The 16,334-nt window shown below is 37.3% G+C and overlaps 1 protein-coding gene across 1 annotated transcript in view; it reads left to right on the top strand.

Annotated features, from left to right (window-relative positions):
* Aasdh (Aminoadipate-semialdehyde dehydrogenase) overlaps positions 1 to 16,334 on the top strand; it is a 69,722-nt gene that overhangs the window by 18,494 nt on the left and 34,894 nt on the right. Inside the window, exons 4-5 of the mRNA XM_090383167.1 lie at positions 6,809 to 7,053; positions 10,515 to 10,704. Of these exons, the coding sequence (XP_090239293.1) occupies positions 6,809 to 7,053; positions 10,515 to 10,704 (435 nt within the window). The remainder of the gene's footprint in view (positions 1 to 6,808; positions 7,054 to 10,514; positions 10,705 to 16,334) is intronic.

Below are 16,334 nucleotides of genomic sequence, written 5' to 3'. Positions count from 1 at the left end.
GACTTGAATTTCTGTAGATTGTAATTTTCAGGAAATACGTATGAAAGGAGGTTGTTCCAGAAAACAGAAGTTGAATGAATAAATGAAGAAGGAAAAAAATTGGTTCTGGGAGGTTGAAGTTGGGCAGTAAAAGGATGTTGACTGGTTGCGACGCGTATTTGGACTGCTTTGGAAGAGAGAGCAGGAATTATACAAGCAAATTCAGAAGAACAGTGCCCATGGAAGATCCACAGAAAAGGCATGCAGCAGAAGCAGAATGTCTATGACACAGAGAGTGGAGAGATTCTGTTAGAGATGAGTCATTAATTAACCTAACTTCCTCTTTTGAATGGGATCTAGAAGCCTGAGAGAGGTTTTGGGGGCACTGTCCCAGATGTGGGAACAATATTCCATGGTAGGATAGATTTGCAATTTGTAAGAGTGAACAGCTATTTGGAATAAAAGTAATGCTGAGAGCAAAAGAGAAAATCTAGTCTTTTTGATGCAGAGAAAGCAATATTTGTATTGTGCTTATGCCAAGAGAGATTAGAAGTCAGGGTAATCGCCAATAGAGATATATGAACTTTCCTAGAAATCAGTGTCATTGAAGATAAGCGTAGGGGCAGAAGAATTCTTTTTGCGAGATATAAAACAAGACTGAGTTTTAGAAGGATTGAAATCAACTAAGTTGTTTTTGCCCCACTGGAGAATTACCTGGAGATCAGCATTTAAGGAATTGGTAGTGGATATTTGAGAAGTTGAAGCTGATTGAGCAGAGCAAGTTTTCTCAAAATGGAAAGTGGAATGCAATGTGCTATCACTGGCAAAACTATGGATAGGATTTCCAGTCAATGGAAGAAGGTCATTAATATACAAGAGGAAAAGAGTGGGGGAAAGAACTGAACCTTGGGGGACACCAGCATTAGTGGAGAAGTTAGAAGTGAGAGAGCCATCTACCATCACCTGCAGGGAGCAGTCAGAGAGAAAACTGGATACCCAATTAGAAAAATCGGTTGGCAATCCATAAGATGAAGCTTATTTAAAAGACTTTTATGCCAAACACAATCAAAAGCCTTTAAAATTTCAAGAGCAACTGCTTGAGTGTCACCAAACTTTTCCATTGAATTTATCCATAGATGGTAGCATCTGTGAAAAAATAATGATCTTTCTTTATTGAACAGTCCTCATATAATTTTTTGTAATACAGGTTTAGTATCCCTAATCCGAAATGCTCGGGGCTGGAAATGATTTGGATTTTGGAATACGTGGAATGGTGGAAATAAAATTTAGATTTCATGCAAAAAATTCAGTTTTATTTACCAAAAAAAACATGATGGTCTCTGCTTCCAAAAGAATATAAATGCAACAAATACTAATTCATATTTTTATTTACCATCTTGAGAAGGAACATCACAAGTGGTAAGGGACCAGGAACTGCGTCTTTCAGGGATGAGGAGGCCTTTTTAAATGTTTCTTCCAAAGTCATTTGCCTCACTAACAAAGGTTTTTGTGGTAGAAGCCTCTCTTTTATTTTATAAACTGACATTATTACTTTTTCACCATGTTGTATTGGTATTGGTGTTTAAGGGCACAAGGGCAGCTAAGGCCAAAATGTGCCAACCATGTTGTCTATATGCATTTTTACTGCAGTGTTAACAATGTCATCTTCATCATCACTTTTACCATGATCGCCTTGATTCAAACCCATTTCAGCTATTTCAAAATCAGTCATTGAATGAATAACTGAATGAAAAGGCTCTTAACATATACTCCCTCCTATCGTGTCTGGGCAGAATTGCAGACACATAGACATTATGGCCTAGCTCGCGACATTTCCTCAGCATGGTCCTGTATTTTTCCAACAAATCGTCAGATCGTGTACGTTTAATATTATTTGTTCCCACATGAATAATAATATTTTCTTTACCCCCTTTAAAATCTGACAGTCTGTTGGTGACATCATCAATAGTTGCTCCCGGCAGACATACCCTGGTTCTGCTGGTTAAAACAAGTAACGCGGACATAATAGGGCTTACAGAGACGTGGTGCCACCCGGAAATTGGGGATGATGAGTTTCAGTACGGCTTGTATAATGTATTTAGGAAGGATAGAGTGGATAGAAGGGGTGGTGGGGTAATGCTTCTTATCAGAAGCAGCCTGAGTGCGACGATAGCTTTCCCGGATTCAGACATTTCACATGCTAGTATAGAGTCTGTATGGTGTGAGATAGTTGGAAACAAAGGTACAATGCGAGTAGGAGTAATCTATAGACCAGGTGATTGTGAAGACTATGACAAAAGCCTCTACATGCAAATGGAATGGGCAAGTAAGCGTCAATGTCTTATTATGGGTGATTTCAATTTGCCTCTAATTGATTGGAGTAAATGGGAAGGAAACTCGACATGGGGAACAAAATTTTTAAATCAACTAGATGACTGTTATTTGTATCAACATGTCAGGGAAAGTACTAGAGAAAAGAATATCCTAGACCTCATCATCACACATGAATCAGATGACATAACAGGGCTGACAGTAGAGGAACCAGTAGCAGGAAGTGATCATGGAGTTCTACGGTGGATGATGACGAGAGAGGTAGCAGAAGTAAAAGGCAAAGGAATGGGTTTTAATTTCAGAAAAGGAAATTATGATGCCTTAAGGTACTACATGGCCTCTATTAACTGGGTAGATATCGCGCAGAGAATGAATACAATTGAACTGTGGTACGCTTTTAAAACATTAATCACAGATGCCTTGAATGCGTATATACCATTAAAAAAATACTCCACGAGAAGGGTTCCAAGTTGGATGAATAGTGAAGTTGCCACATTACTTGAGCAGAAAAAGGTGGCATGGAAAAGTTACAGAGCAATAAAAAGTACTGAAGCCTATAACAGCTACAAGGTGATGTGTAATAGAGCCACAGAAAAGGTTCGACAGGCAAAGGCAGTTTATGAGAAATCACTAGCAAACAGAGCAAAGAGGGGGGATAAAGAATTCTTCACATATATAAATGCCAAGAAGAGCAGGACAAACCAGATCGGACCTTTACGTAAGGGAAAGGGGACAGTAATAAATACACCAGCTGCCGTTGCAGATGAACTCAACAGTTATTTTGCATCGATATTTACAAATGAAAAGCCTTTTGTGGCAATGGGAAATTGTGGGAGCGAAGTTAAAAAATATGTAATTAATGATATTGAAATTTCGCAAGATTATTTAATGAAAAAACTTTCAAGCCTACAGACCAGTAAGGCTCCTGGAGTTGATGGAATATACCCTATAATCTTGAGAGAGGCGGCAAGCGAGTGCATTGAACCACTGAGGCTGGTTATGCGAGCATCACTAGACTCTGGGGAGATTCCCTTGGATTGGAAAAGTGCAAATGTATCACCCATACATAAGGGTGGCTCTAAAAGTGAAGTGGGAAATTATCGACCTGTCAGTCTGACTTCAGTAGTAGGGAAAATCATGGAGGCAATGATCAAGGGTGGAATTCAGGATCATTTGGATCGAATTGAAATTCTCAAGGATACTCAGCATGGTTTTGTAAAGGGAAAATCATGTTTAACAAATCTGGTTCACTATTTCGAAAGGGTCACTCACGAGCTGGATTTAGGGAATAATTTCGACATTGTTTATTTAGATTTCAGCAAAGCTTTTGACTCAGTCCCACATGAGCGGTTGCTTTATAAGCTAGAACAGGTTGGAATCACTGGGAAAATCCTTAGATGGATAGAAGGATGGCTTCAGGGTAGGAGGCAGAGGGTTGTGATAAATGGCTATTCCTCAGATTGGGTTGATGTAAGAAGTGGGGTTCCCCAAGGATCAGTATTAGGACCACTGTTGTTTTTAATTTTCATAAACGACATTGATGAAGGGATAGAGGGCGTGATGTCTAAATTTGCAGATGATGTTAAAATTGGTAGAGTAGTTAATGATCACTGTCAAGCTGAGCTTCTTCAGAGAGACCTAGATAGACTTCAAGAATGGTCAGAAAAATGGCAGCTGTGCTTTAATCCAACAAAGTGTAAGGTATTACACCTGGGAAACAGTAATCCCAAAATAACTTATTCACTTGGTGGAGTTCAACTAAACCCAGTACTGGAGGAAAGGGACTTGGGTGTTACGATACGGTCAGACATGAAATTCTCTGAGCATTGTAAACAGGTTGCAAGGAAGGCCCATGGTGTCCTATCGATGATCTATCGAACTTTTGCAAGTAGAGATAGGGACGTGATAATTCCATTATATAAGGCTTATGTTAGACCACACTTGGAATACTGTGTTCAAGTATGGATACCGCACCTAAAGAAAGACATCAAGCTTCTTGAAAGGGTGCAAAGAAGGGTAACTCGCCTGGTGAGATCGGCAAAAGGGCGTCCTTATGAAGAAAGACTTCGAATATGTGGGTTGCAGAGTTTGGAAACTAGACACCTTAGAGGAGATTTGACTGAGGTGTTTAAGGCTCTGAGAGGCATCAGTAAAATGAATGAGGACAAAATTTTCAAGATTATAAATGATGCTAGAACTAGGGGACATAAATTCAAGTTACGGGGGGAAATGTTTAGATTGGACTGCAGGAAGTTTTATTTTAGCCAGCGAGTTATAAATTATTGGAATAAGTTGCCTTCATGGGTGGTAGAGGCCGACAGTTTGGGGAAATTCAAAGGTCATCTGGATAGTACTTTCGGGTAAGGGAAGCGCATAGGATGATAGGATTAATTTCCTTTTTATTTATTTTTTATTTCATTTTATTATTTTTATTTATTTGTTAATTATTATTATTTATTTATTTATTTATTTAATTTTTGTTTATATCATTGTTTTGTTCGGATTTTTTTTTTTTTGGCTGGTGCAGCATAAGCCATAGGCTTTCTTGCACCATACGGCCGTTACTAATACTAATACTAAAATACTAATACTAACTGGAGCCTCATTATCAGTGTTAAAGACTTCTTCGATATCCACTTTTTCCATCTTACAGACAGACTCCGAAGGCACTGTTTTTGCATATGTAAAGCATTCAGACATCATCTTTTTCTCAAAACCATTAGCTTCTTCATCATCATCATCACTGAGCATAGTTGCAGGCCAGAGGTTGTGCCAGGCATGTATAACTGTCTTTAGTCGCTGAGGTCCAAGCATTTGCAACAGCATGTATAGCATCCTTCAAGTTAAGCTCCTTCTGGAAACCTTCCACACCCACACCTCTGTTCACTGCTGCCAGCATGTTGTTCAAGAAAGTGTTTTTATATTTGCACTTCATTGATCTAAGAATACCCTGGTCACATGGCTGAATTAATGAAGTCACATTTGGGGGGGAAAGTACATAGCATGAACATTATTTTTGGTGAGCATTTCAGCTGGAGGATGAGCAGAACAGTTGTCAAGAAATAACAAAATCTTGTAGTCCTCATCCAGTCCGGCTTCCCTGCACTGGGCACGAGCCGCTGGTAAAAAATGTTTGTGAAACCAATCAGAAAAAATGTTCCTGGTGATCCATGCCTTTTTGTTAGCATAATAATGGACTGGTAAGAAATTCACTCCTTTGAAATGGAGAGGATGCAAGCTTTGGCCTATCACAGCAAGTTTACACTTATGCATGCCTGCTGCATTAGTACATCCCAGCACAGTTAATCTGTCTTTGGCATCCTTAATTCCTGTCGAGGCTGTCTCATCAGCTGTAGTTAGTGTCTTCTTGTGGCAATAATGCCAAAACAATGATGTTTCATCAGCATTATAGACTTGTTCTGCCGTCAGATTTTTATCAGCGATGACTTTGGCAAACTCATCAATGAATTTCTCTGCTGCCTTGTGATCAGCAGAGGCTTTATCTTTAAAAAAAATTTTAAGTCTTTTAAAAAATTAATTTTAAATTTTTTTTTACAAATCTTAATTTAATGCCATGTCTTTTCTTGAATTTCTGTAACCAGCCTATTGAATATTCACAGTTCACTTCAATTTTCAGTTCTTTATGATAGTATGAATCAGTGCTGTAATACTCAATGTTCTTTATGATAGATCTTTACTTGTTCCATGATCATTTGACCGATAATTGGCATGTGTTCACTGCAGTGCTGACAGATCCACTCTTTCAAAACACAATCGAGATCTTCATTTTTAGCTTTATGCAGTTTTTCTATTTTTCTATTTTAGCTTTATGCAGTGTTTTTCTATATTAATAGATGGTGGTCATTCCAACACCAAACTCTTCTGTAAGATGTCTCACACTTACACCGCTGCCCAGTTTCTTCAACAAATTCACTTTCTGTTCTATAGATAAACTTAAATGCTTCCTCTTCTTCTTATCACTGTTACCTGGGGTATCAGGTTTTTTGACATTTCCAACAATATCTTTGCCACACAGAGCACAGAATAAACTAAACAAATGGTGAGTAATTGACGTAGACACCTTGCGTTGATGATAATTGCTGCTTTACTGATGTCAACACACCGCGTCCAGCTCTTTCCCGCCAGGGCTCCCAGTTTCTAGAACTTTCAAGTATTTTTCAAAAAGTTTTGGAGCTTTTCAGTTTTTGGAATTTCAGATTGGGAATGTTCAACCTGTAGTAGTAATAATGCTCAAATTTTTATTCATATACTGATTACTTAAGAAATTAAAATTATGATTTAAATTACTTTATTTGTTCAGATAATTGAGAAGTTGTTTTTGTATCTGAATAAATGAAAGTAAATGTATTGCTTATCTTTATAATTCAAAACAGTAGCTAGATTTCTTAGTATGCCTTTATTTAATCAGGGACTTGTTTCTTATTATGCCCAGTTTTTAGGACAGAAAACCTGAAAACATTTTATATATTTTTATTAGGAATTAAAACAGAAGTTTGATCATTTTCTTTGTGTTGAAGAAATATTAACTCAACATGGATCACTAGTTCTTGCTGAATTCAGTTATTGCCATATCTCAATGATCCAGTCATCAAAAGACATCAATTACAATCTGAGAAAATCTACATCTTTAGCCTATGTAATTCAAACGTCAGGAACAACAGGAGAGCCAAAAGTGGTGCAGGTTCCTCATCAGTGTATTTTGCCAAATATCCTTCACATTAGGTATAACTAATTCATATTGTTTCATAGAACAAAAATAAGTTTTGCTAATTATGTGTATTAATGGACTAATAATTATATCATGTTAATATTACTTTTTATTCCAATTTATATAAATGTGAAATATTCCAGCACTGCTTGCACTGTGAAACTATTTCATTTTGTGAAATTTAAATTGCTCTCGCTTGAAATCTAAGCTGCTTTTCTTTTATCCTGTCTTTATTGTTTTCCAATAGATAACATAAATTATTGTTACCTGTATTTCTTGTGTTGACTTCATAGGATCATGCAGTTTCATGTAATTTTAAATATTCTTTTATATTTCTTTATCATTTCCTTTGCCTATTCTGTGTAACTGTTAAATTAGCTCCAGTCATATTTCATTTTAATTTGTCCTTTTGTATACTTTATTTTAGTAAAGGTTGTGAGGTTGTATTTCAATGCACGCTGTCATTGTAAGAAATCTAATCTAATGTAAGAAATCTATATAATTTTCAAATTGAAATAATTTGAAAATTATATAGATTTTTGCATTCAGTTTCTGTCTTGGGGACACTTTGATCCTTCAAAAACTTGGGCATATGCTCATATTAGTGAGAAAACCAATATTCATAAATTGAGAGTTGACCTGAATTGCTAAAAAATATAAACCAATTGCTTATTAATATTTTAAATAAATAGCAAATTTACCTTTTTGGGTATTAGCAATTTAGGTTTAACTAAAATAAGTAAGAAAAAACAATAACAGGTTGATTAGTCTGCTGTTGGGTCGTCGATGCATGGATTTGTGTAATGTTTGAAATGCAGTAATTCTGTGGCCTCTGTTAGCCTTGTGGCTTTCAAAGAGATGGAGCACTGTGGTTGATCTACTATTCATTTATATTTGTTTTGCTAATAGTCATGTCATTGTAGTTGGTTTTTATTTAAATTTATAGTGATATTTGATGCAGTTTGGTCTTAGTCTTCAAGTGGGTACCACTAAATTTTTATTAATTTGCATAAATTTGTGCTGATTGGTATATTTTATTTAATGAATCTACTAAATTATTAATTTATTAATAATTATTAAAATTATTAATAATTTATAATTTTAATAATAATTAATGATAATAGTTAATGGTGTAGTTTTAATAATAATTAATAATTTTAATATTAATTAATAATTTTAATATTAATTATTATTAATTGACAATTTATTAAAATTATCAATATTAATATTTAATAATATATTAAAAAGTACAGTCCCACTTAGTTATAATGAGCATGGAAATAACGAGATCACAGCTGTAACTAGCAAAAAGCCATAATGATTTTAATTTACACGTATTCCCATAAAATGGCTCATTGTTATAACAAGCATACTACACTGATATACTGTACAAATTTTGGTAACAATTCAAACATTCTTAATTGCTCGGGTAGTCAAATAAACCCAATTCTTGGAATAGATAAAAATGAAAAGGGCGATTTAGCTTTTATGACAGCCTGCATCGCATCGGATTAGCAGCCAGTTTATTTATGACCTTGTCCTTTCGGGTACGGCGCTATACAATAGTGCTGGAGATATAAATAGTGTACCAGAAACAGGAATACTTTAGGGCAGTGATACTAGAATACTTTTTTGTTGTTGTTTGTTTTAAAACTAATAATCTTTTCACAATGCTTCCCAGAGCATTGTGCCAGAATACTAGGAAGCAAATGTTGAAAATAAATTTACAGTGTATTAATTACTATTTATCACTCTTCTAAATTATTTTTGGAACACATTCTTTCTGCAACATTCTTATCTCAATTTATTTCCCCCTACTTTTGTTACTATTTTTTTTTCCTATTTACTTGGCTTATTGTACAATTGGTATGTTCTTACTTTATGTATATTATGTATGTTTGTGCAGCATGTGGTAGGTAATGCTCTGCTGGTTGATTTTTGCTTTACTGTTTTTTACCTTTTCTTTACTGATTTATACTTATATATTTAATAAGGGCAGATATAAAGTTTTCTGAGCAGTGTAAACAAATAGCCTGGAAAGCCCATGGTATCCTATCGATGATTTATCAAATGCTATCCTATAGAGATAGGGAGGTCTTAAATTCCACTGTATAAGGCAATTGTAAGACCCTATTTGGAATATTGTGTTCAAGTATGGAGACCTCATCTGAAAAAAGACATTGAGCTTCTAGAAGTCCAAAGATGGGCAACTTGAATGTTGAGATCGGCAAAAGTATAACTGTACAAGGAAAGACTCCGATTATGTGGGCTACAGAGCTTGGTAACCAGGCACCACAGAGGTGACCTGACTGAGGTTTATAAGGCTCTGAGAGGGATTAGTAAAATGAATGAAGGTGTAATTTTCACTGTTATAGAGAATTCCAGAACTTGGAGGCATAAATTCACCATTAAAGTATTGGTTATTTGGGAAAGTGTATTTATATTATCATTTCTGTATCCATCCCTTACAGTATTCAAAAAAGATCAGAAGGCAAGTAAAAAATGTTGATTTGTGGTGTCTACCTTAAAACATAAACTGGATATTAGTAAAAGACTAGAAATTGATGAAAAGTGTATTTTACTAATGAAGGAGCATGATCTTGACTTTTAAACAATTTATGATATAAAAGTGCAAATTGGTGATGTTTCGAAGAAGTCACATTATGGCATTTTATTGTATAATGTAGGCACCTATAAATGTAACACTCATCCAACTGGCAAATTCATGTAACTGGAATCTCCAGTCCCCTAGATGCTGGATAATTAATCGTGTACTGCATTATTTTATTATTTCCTTTTATTATTTGTTATTTTTTATTCATTTTTAACAAGAAGCATGTGCTACGCACTGCTGCTCCTGCCTATCTAGGAAGGAAATTTTACTTGAATGCAGTCATTTATGCATTTGAAAAATAAAATAAAAGTTTAAATTAAATAAGTAATAAATAAAAAATAAAATAAATGGCATAATAAAATTATTTATAAAATAGTTTTTTGTTATTTGGTTTTTAGAAGCATTAGCAACTAAGGCCATATTGCTCCGGGGATATGCAGGGATACATTCCCTGACCTTTCTGCATACTCCGTATTTGGTGGCTCATGGGCTCGAACCCCAGTCTAATCAAGAAGCATGTGCTATGCACTGCTGCTCCTGCCCATCTGGCTACGGAGATGCCAAATAGTTTATTAATGGCATAGTTTATTTTGCCATTAATTAATGTTAATAAATGAAAACAAGGAAAAGTATGCAGAAAAAGCAGAGAGAATTGAGCTTGGTTATATAGAAAGGTCTTGAATATGCTAACAGTATTATTTAAGCTTTTGAAACTATTGGATAAATGATATTTTTAAGTAATGGACCATTTTTAGGAATACTTTGTGGCTGCCTGGCTGATTATGCTGATCAAAATTAATTTAAAATTTATTTTAAGATTTATAAATATTTAAATAGCAAAATGTTTCTTTACTACAACAGGTCTTTGTTCTCTATTAAGCCTACAGATGTGATACTTCTAGTCTCTCCCTTGACATTTGATCCCAGTGTTGTAGATATATTTATAGCACTCAGTGCAGGAGCTACATTGCTTATCATTCCAGAGGTTTTGAAAGCAATACCAATTAGACTTGCTGAAGTAATATCCACTTGCAGAGTTACAGTTCTACAGGTAAAACTGTTAAAACATTTGGTAATACACAAGCTTATGGTTTTAATGTCTGTCAAGACATCTGTCAGTTCAAATAATTTTAATAAGATGATTTATAAATTAAAAATCAGTTTATTTATTCATTAACATACACTGTGCTGCCACTTTATTAGGTACACCTACCTAGTAGAGTGTTGAGCCTTCAAAACAGCCTGAATTCGTCTAGGCATGGATTGAACAAGATGCTGAAAACATTGTGCAGGAATGGAGTACCATGCAGACATAAGTGTGTCACACAGTTCCTTGAGATTCGACGGCGGTGTAGGCCTGCAGCGAACAGCAATTTCCAGCTCATTCATTCCAAAGATGTTCAATAGGATTGAGATCCATGAACTGCAGCAAAGAAAAGTCATTGTCATGTTCCTGGAACCATTCCATAGTGATTCGGGCTTTGTGCACCGGTGCATTATCCTGCTGGAAGTAACCATCTGTTGTTGTTATTTGGTTTTTAGGAGCATTAGCAACTAAGGCCATATTGCTCCGGGGATATGCGGTTGTCATTTCCTGACCTTTCCGCATCCTCTGTATTTGGTGGTCACAGGCTTGAACCCCGGTCTGATCAAGAAGCGTGTGCTACGCACTGCTGCTCCTGCTCACCTGGCTACGGAGGTGCCCTGTAACGATCTGACTGAGGATAAACTGTCAACATGAACGGATGCACTTGGTCAGCAATGATGTTTAGGTACAATGTGGCATTCAGACGTAAATCTATGGGTATCAATGGACCCAACATGTGCCAAGAAAACATTCCCCACACCATAACACTGCCCCCCACCACCTTGCACAGTAGTCGTCAGACATGACGGGTCCATAGATTCATGTTGTTTTCGCCAAATTCTGAGGCTTCCATCAACATGATGCACCAGGAACTTCGACTCGTCAGACCAAGCAACTGTTTTCCAATCCTCAATAGTCCAGTGCTTGTGTTGCTGTGCCCACAGGAGGCGTGCTCTCTTGTTCTTCATTGATAACAAAGGTAGGCGATATGGCTGTCGGCTGTTGTAGCCCATTCACGTCGCCTCCGTAGCCAGGTGGGAAGGAGTAGCAGTGCATAGCATACGCTTCTTGATTAGACCGGGGGGTCAAGCCCGTCACCACCAAATACGGAGTATGCGGAAAGGTCAGGGAATGACCACCGCATATCCCAGAGCAATATGGCCTTAGTTGCTAATGCTCCTAAAAACCAAACAACAACAACAACAGCCCATTCGCGACAAATTGCAACATTGCGATATTTTGTTCTGCACACCACGGTTGTATTCTGACGTGATGTGTGACATTGTGGTCCGTCTGTTTGCTTGCACAATTCTAGCCATCTTCCTCTGACCTCTCTCATCAACAAGCGATTTTCTTCCACAGGAGTGCCGTTGAGAGGATGTTTTCTGTTTGTTGCACCATTCTCGATACACCCTTGAAATTGTGGTGCATAAAAAGTTCAGGAGAACTGCCATTTTAGAGATGCTTTGTCCAGCATATCTTGCGCCCACTACCATGCCACATTTGAAGTCCATTAGATCACTCCTTTTCCCCATTCTTGCTACGGTTTGTATGCTTAACTGATACTAGTAAGGTTGTTCTGCTGTATTTATATCCACAACGGTGGTCATGTGACTTGCAACATTGTGGGACGAACCATTTATGTGCACAGCAGGGGTGTACCTAATAATGTGGCAGCACAGTGTATGTTAACATTACTAAGCTGTTACTATATTTATGATACAGCAACATATTTTTAACTACTATTTTAACATTGGACTTGGCACATTATAGCCTGAGCTGCTCATGCACCATAAAAAAAGCAAAACTAAATCAAACCTCTATTTATGAGGCATCTCAGTAATCCCAAACATTAACTTTGTTGGTGATAACTAAAAGGAGGAGCTATTATGAGTAGCCAGTTGATTATGACTCCGTCCTTCCACTTCATGTAGAAAAAGCCTTGGTTTGAACGCCATAAAGGTGGCAGAAATTTTTATGGCGTTTTCTTCACATCCTGGCAAAATCAGTTGATCTCAAGTGAGGATTGCATAGCTTCTCCTCCCACCCACTCCCAGAAATTCAGGTTTTTAATCCAGTAAAATTGGTTTGTTTGTTTGCTTGTTTGGTTTTTAAGAGCATTAGCAACTAAGGCCATATTGCTCCGGAGATATGCGGTGGTCATTCCCTGACCTTTCTGCATCCTCCGTATTTGGTGGTCACCGGCTCGAACCCCGGTCTAATCAAGAAGCATGTGCTACTGACTGCTGCTCCTGCCCACCTGGCTACGGAGGCGCCGTAAAATTGGTATGCCAATATAAGTTTACAGAGAGAATACACTGCTGTCTCATAGTCTTAGTTTTCATGCCACAAAAACAAGCAACCCTGATAGGAATTAAATTAAATACTGAACTGCAGTTGAGTTCAGAATGCAATTTATCTATATATTTCTTGAAAATTAACATTAAATCAAGAATAAGCTTAATAATTCATGAGATTTAACTCTTGCTTCATTGATACTTCAAGTATCAAAGGAAGAGAGAGAGAGAGAGAGAGAGAGAGAGAGAGAGAGAGAGAGAGAGAGAGAGCAGCAGTTTAATCAGATGTAATCAGTTTTATACTTTAATAATTTGTATTATTTTCTAAAATGATCATTTCTGAAGACATTTAACTATATTTATTTCTCAACTTATAGTAATAGAGGCATGTGATTCAAGAAAGCAAGCGTATGAGCTTATGTAGCATCAGACAAAAAAAATAATAATAATAATAATTCACACAACCATTCCCTCTAAAACTTTGTCCAGTTCCTCCTTGAATTTATTTAAGCCGTCAACTTCCACAACGACAAATGGAAGTTTGTTCCAGCAACTAACCACCCACTGGCTAAAGGCAAATTTCCACACATCTATTCTACAGCTGTCCTTCCTCAATTTCAATTTATGCCCCTAAGATTGATAATCTGAACAAGTGGAAGAATCCCATCAGAATTCAGCATGCTCAAACCATTCAAGGCCTTATACACCTCAATCAGATCACCTTGCAGGTGCCTAGTCTCCAGCTGTGCAATTTGCAGAACTTAAGCCTCTCCTGGTAAGAGAATCCCTTCATTCCCCTCACCAATCTTGTTGCCCTTCTCTGTACACGCTCAAGCAAATCTACATCCTTCTCAAGCAAATCTACATCCTTCCTAAAATGAGGCCTCCAGACCTGCATGCAGTACTCAAGGCGTAGCCTGACCTGACCATTGCCTTATACAGAGAGACAATCACCTCCTTTTCCCTGCCAACAAAATTCCTGTATATCATTGACAACATCCCATGACCTGCCCTGGCAGCCTGCCTGCATTGCTCAGTAAACTTCATATCTGACTGCACAATTACTCCCAGGTCTTTTTCATTTTCTACCTCCTTAAGTGTAGTACCACACAGTTGGTACGTTTCTCTGGGGTTATTTCTACCCATATGCAGTACTTTGCATCTTTCAATGTTAAACTTCAGTTGCCACTTCTCAGTCCATCTGCCCAAATTTTCTAGATCCTGTTGCAGTAACACATTGCATATTACTGTCATTAACAACCCTGCCAACCTTTGTGTAATCTTTAAACTTCGATTCTGTTGTTTTGTATATTTATCAATATCATTTATAAATATACAAAACAACAGTGGACCCAACACCGAACCCTGTGGAACTCCACTAATAACATTAGTCCTCGAAGAGCATCACCCATTGATTACCACCCTCTGTCTTCTCCCACTCAACCATCCTTTTATCCATTGTAGCAACTTACCCTTAATGCCATTCTGCTCCAATTTGTACAGTAGTCTTCCATGCGCAACAGTGTCAAAAGCTTTTCTGAAATCCAAGTATATGATATCAAAATTATTTTTTGCATCCAGTTCCTTTGTAACCACATCATAATAACCAATCAAATTTGTCAGACAAGACTTTCCCTTAACAAACCCATGCTGTGTGTGAATTATTGCTGCAGTTTTGTCTAGATGATCCTGCAATGCATCTTTAACCAGTGACTCCATTATTTTACCCGGAACAGAAGTTAAACTAACTGGTCTGTAATTACTCGTATCACCCTTCGATCCCCCTTTGTGAATTGGGGACACATTTGCAAATCTCCAGTCTGTGGGGACCTCCCCTGAATCCAAGGATGCTCTCATAATTATGGCTACGGGTTTGCTTACTTCCTTTGCTGCCTCCTTTAATATAACCGGATAGATTCCATCCACCCCTGGTGCCTTTCTTATGTTTAACTTCAACAATTTCTCCCCCACTTTGTTCTCAATTATTACAAAATCATTAAGCACCCTGTTACAATTTGATAACCTTGTGGCATTTTCAAACCTTAATAACTCCTCGTGTGAATGTAGATGCAAAATACTCATTCAGCTTGTTTGCTATCTGAGCAGGATCATCAACAGTCGAACCATCGATATCAAGTGGACCAATCAGATTCATCCCCTTCCTTTTAGTTTATATAAGTAAAAGAAATCCTTGCTGTTTTTCTTATCATCCTTTGCTAAAAATTTCTCGTAATCTGCCTTCGCCTGCCTAACCTCCTTTGTGACTTGATTACAGACTAGTTTATATATATCATAGCCTTCTGTGTCGCCTGATAATTTATATGCATCCCATGCATTTTTCTTCTCTGCCACTAGTCTCATTAGTTCATTTGACAACCATTTAGGCCTAAACCTTGAACAGTATTTCTTAATAGGTATGAAACGTTTAGTACCTTCCACTATTAATTCCTTGAATGCTTCCCACTTACAATTTGCTGTTCGTAACATCATCAGTTGGTCCCACTGTACAGAATTTAAAAACTGTCTGAGACCACTATAGTCACCTTTACGGAAGCAAAAACCCCTTCCTTTACCCCTGATGGTAATTATATCTTTAAGTAAATCCCACATCAGTACACTGTGATCACTGCCACCTAACGATTCCTTTATCTGCAAATTCTTAATACACGAATGATCACTGCTGATAACCAGATCAAGAGTATTAGCATTAGCATTAGTACAGGCATTTGATGCAAGAAAGCAAGCTTATGCAGCATCAGCCAAAAAAAAAAAAAAAAAAACCCACTTCCACTTCACCCCTCTGTTCGTTCAAAATACCTGTCCAGCTGAGCCTTAAACTTATTTAGGCTATCAACCTCCACGACAAGGGATGGTAGTCTGTTCCACCAACCAACCACCTGCTGGCTAAAGGCAAATTTCCGCACATCTATCCTACATCTGTCTTTCCTCAATTTGAATTTATGCCCTCTCAGGTGATTATTCTGAGCTAGAGGAAGAATCCCATCAGCATTGAGCATGCTCAAACCATTCAAGGCTTTATACACCTCTATCAGATCACCTCGCTGGTGCCTAGTCTCCAGACACTGTAATTTGCAAAACTTAAGCCTTTCTTCGTAAGAGCACCCCTTTGTTCCATTCACTAATCTTGTTGCCCTTCTCTGTACTCGTTCCAGCAGCTCTACATCCTTCTTGAAATGAGGCCTCCCTCTCTGATATTACCCTCTCTGGTTGCCTCTCGAACAATCATCCAATAAATCCACAAAAGTCTTACTAGTGTGCAAGTGACCAACCCATAAG

Source organism: Mastigoproctus giganteus, chromosome 10 (assembly GCF_048544385.1).
Source record: "Mastigoproctus giganteus isolate SK-2022 chromosome 10, ASM4854438v1, whole genome shotgun sequence".
NCBI lineage: Eukaryota > Metazoa > Arthropoda > Arachnida > Uropygi > Thelyphonidae > Mastigoproctus > Mastigoproctus giganteus.
The sequence above is the reverse complement of the archived record's forward strand: the minus strand, read 5'-3'. Positions and strand labels throughout refer to the sequence as shown.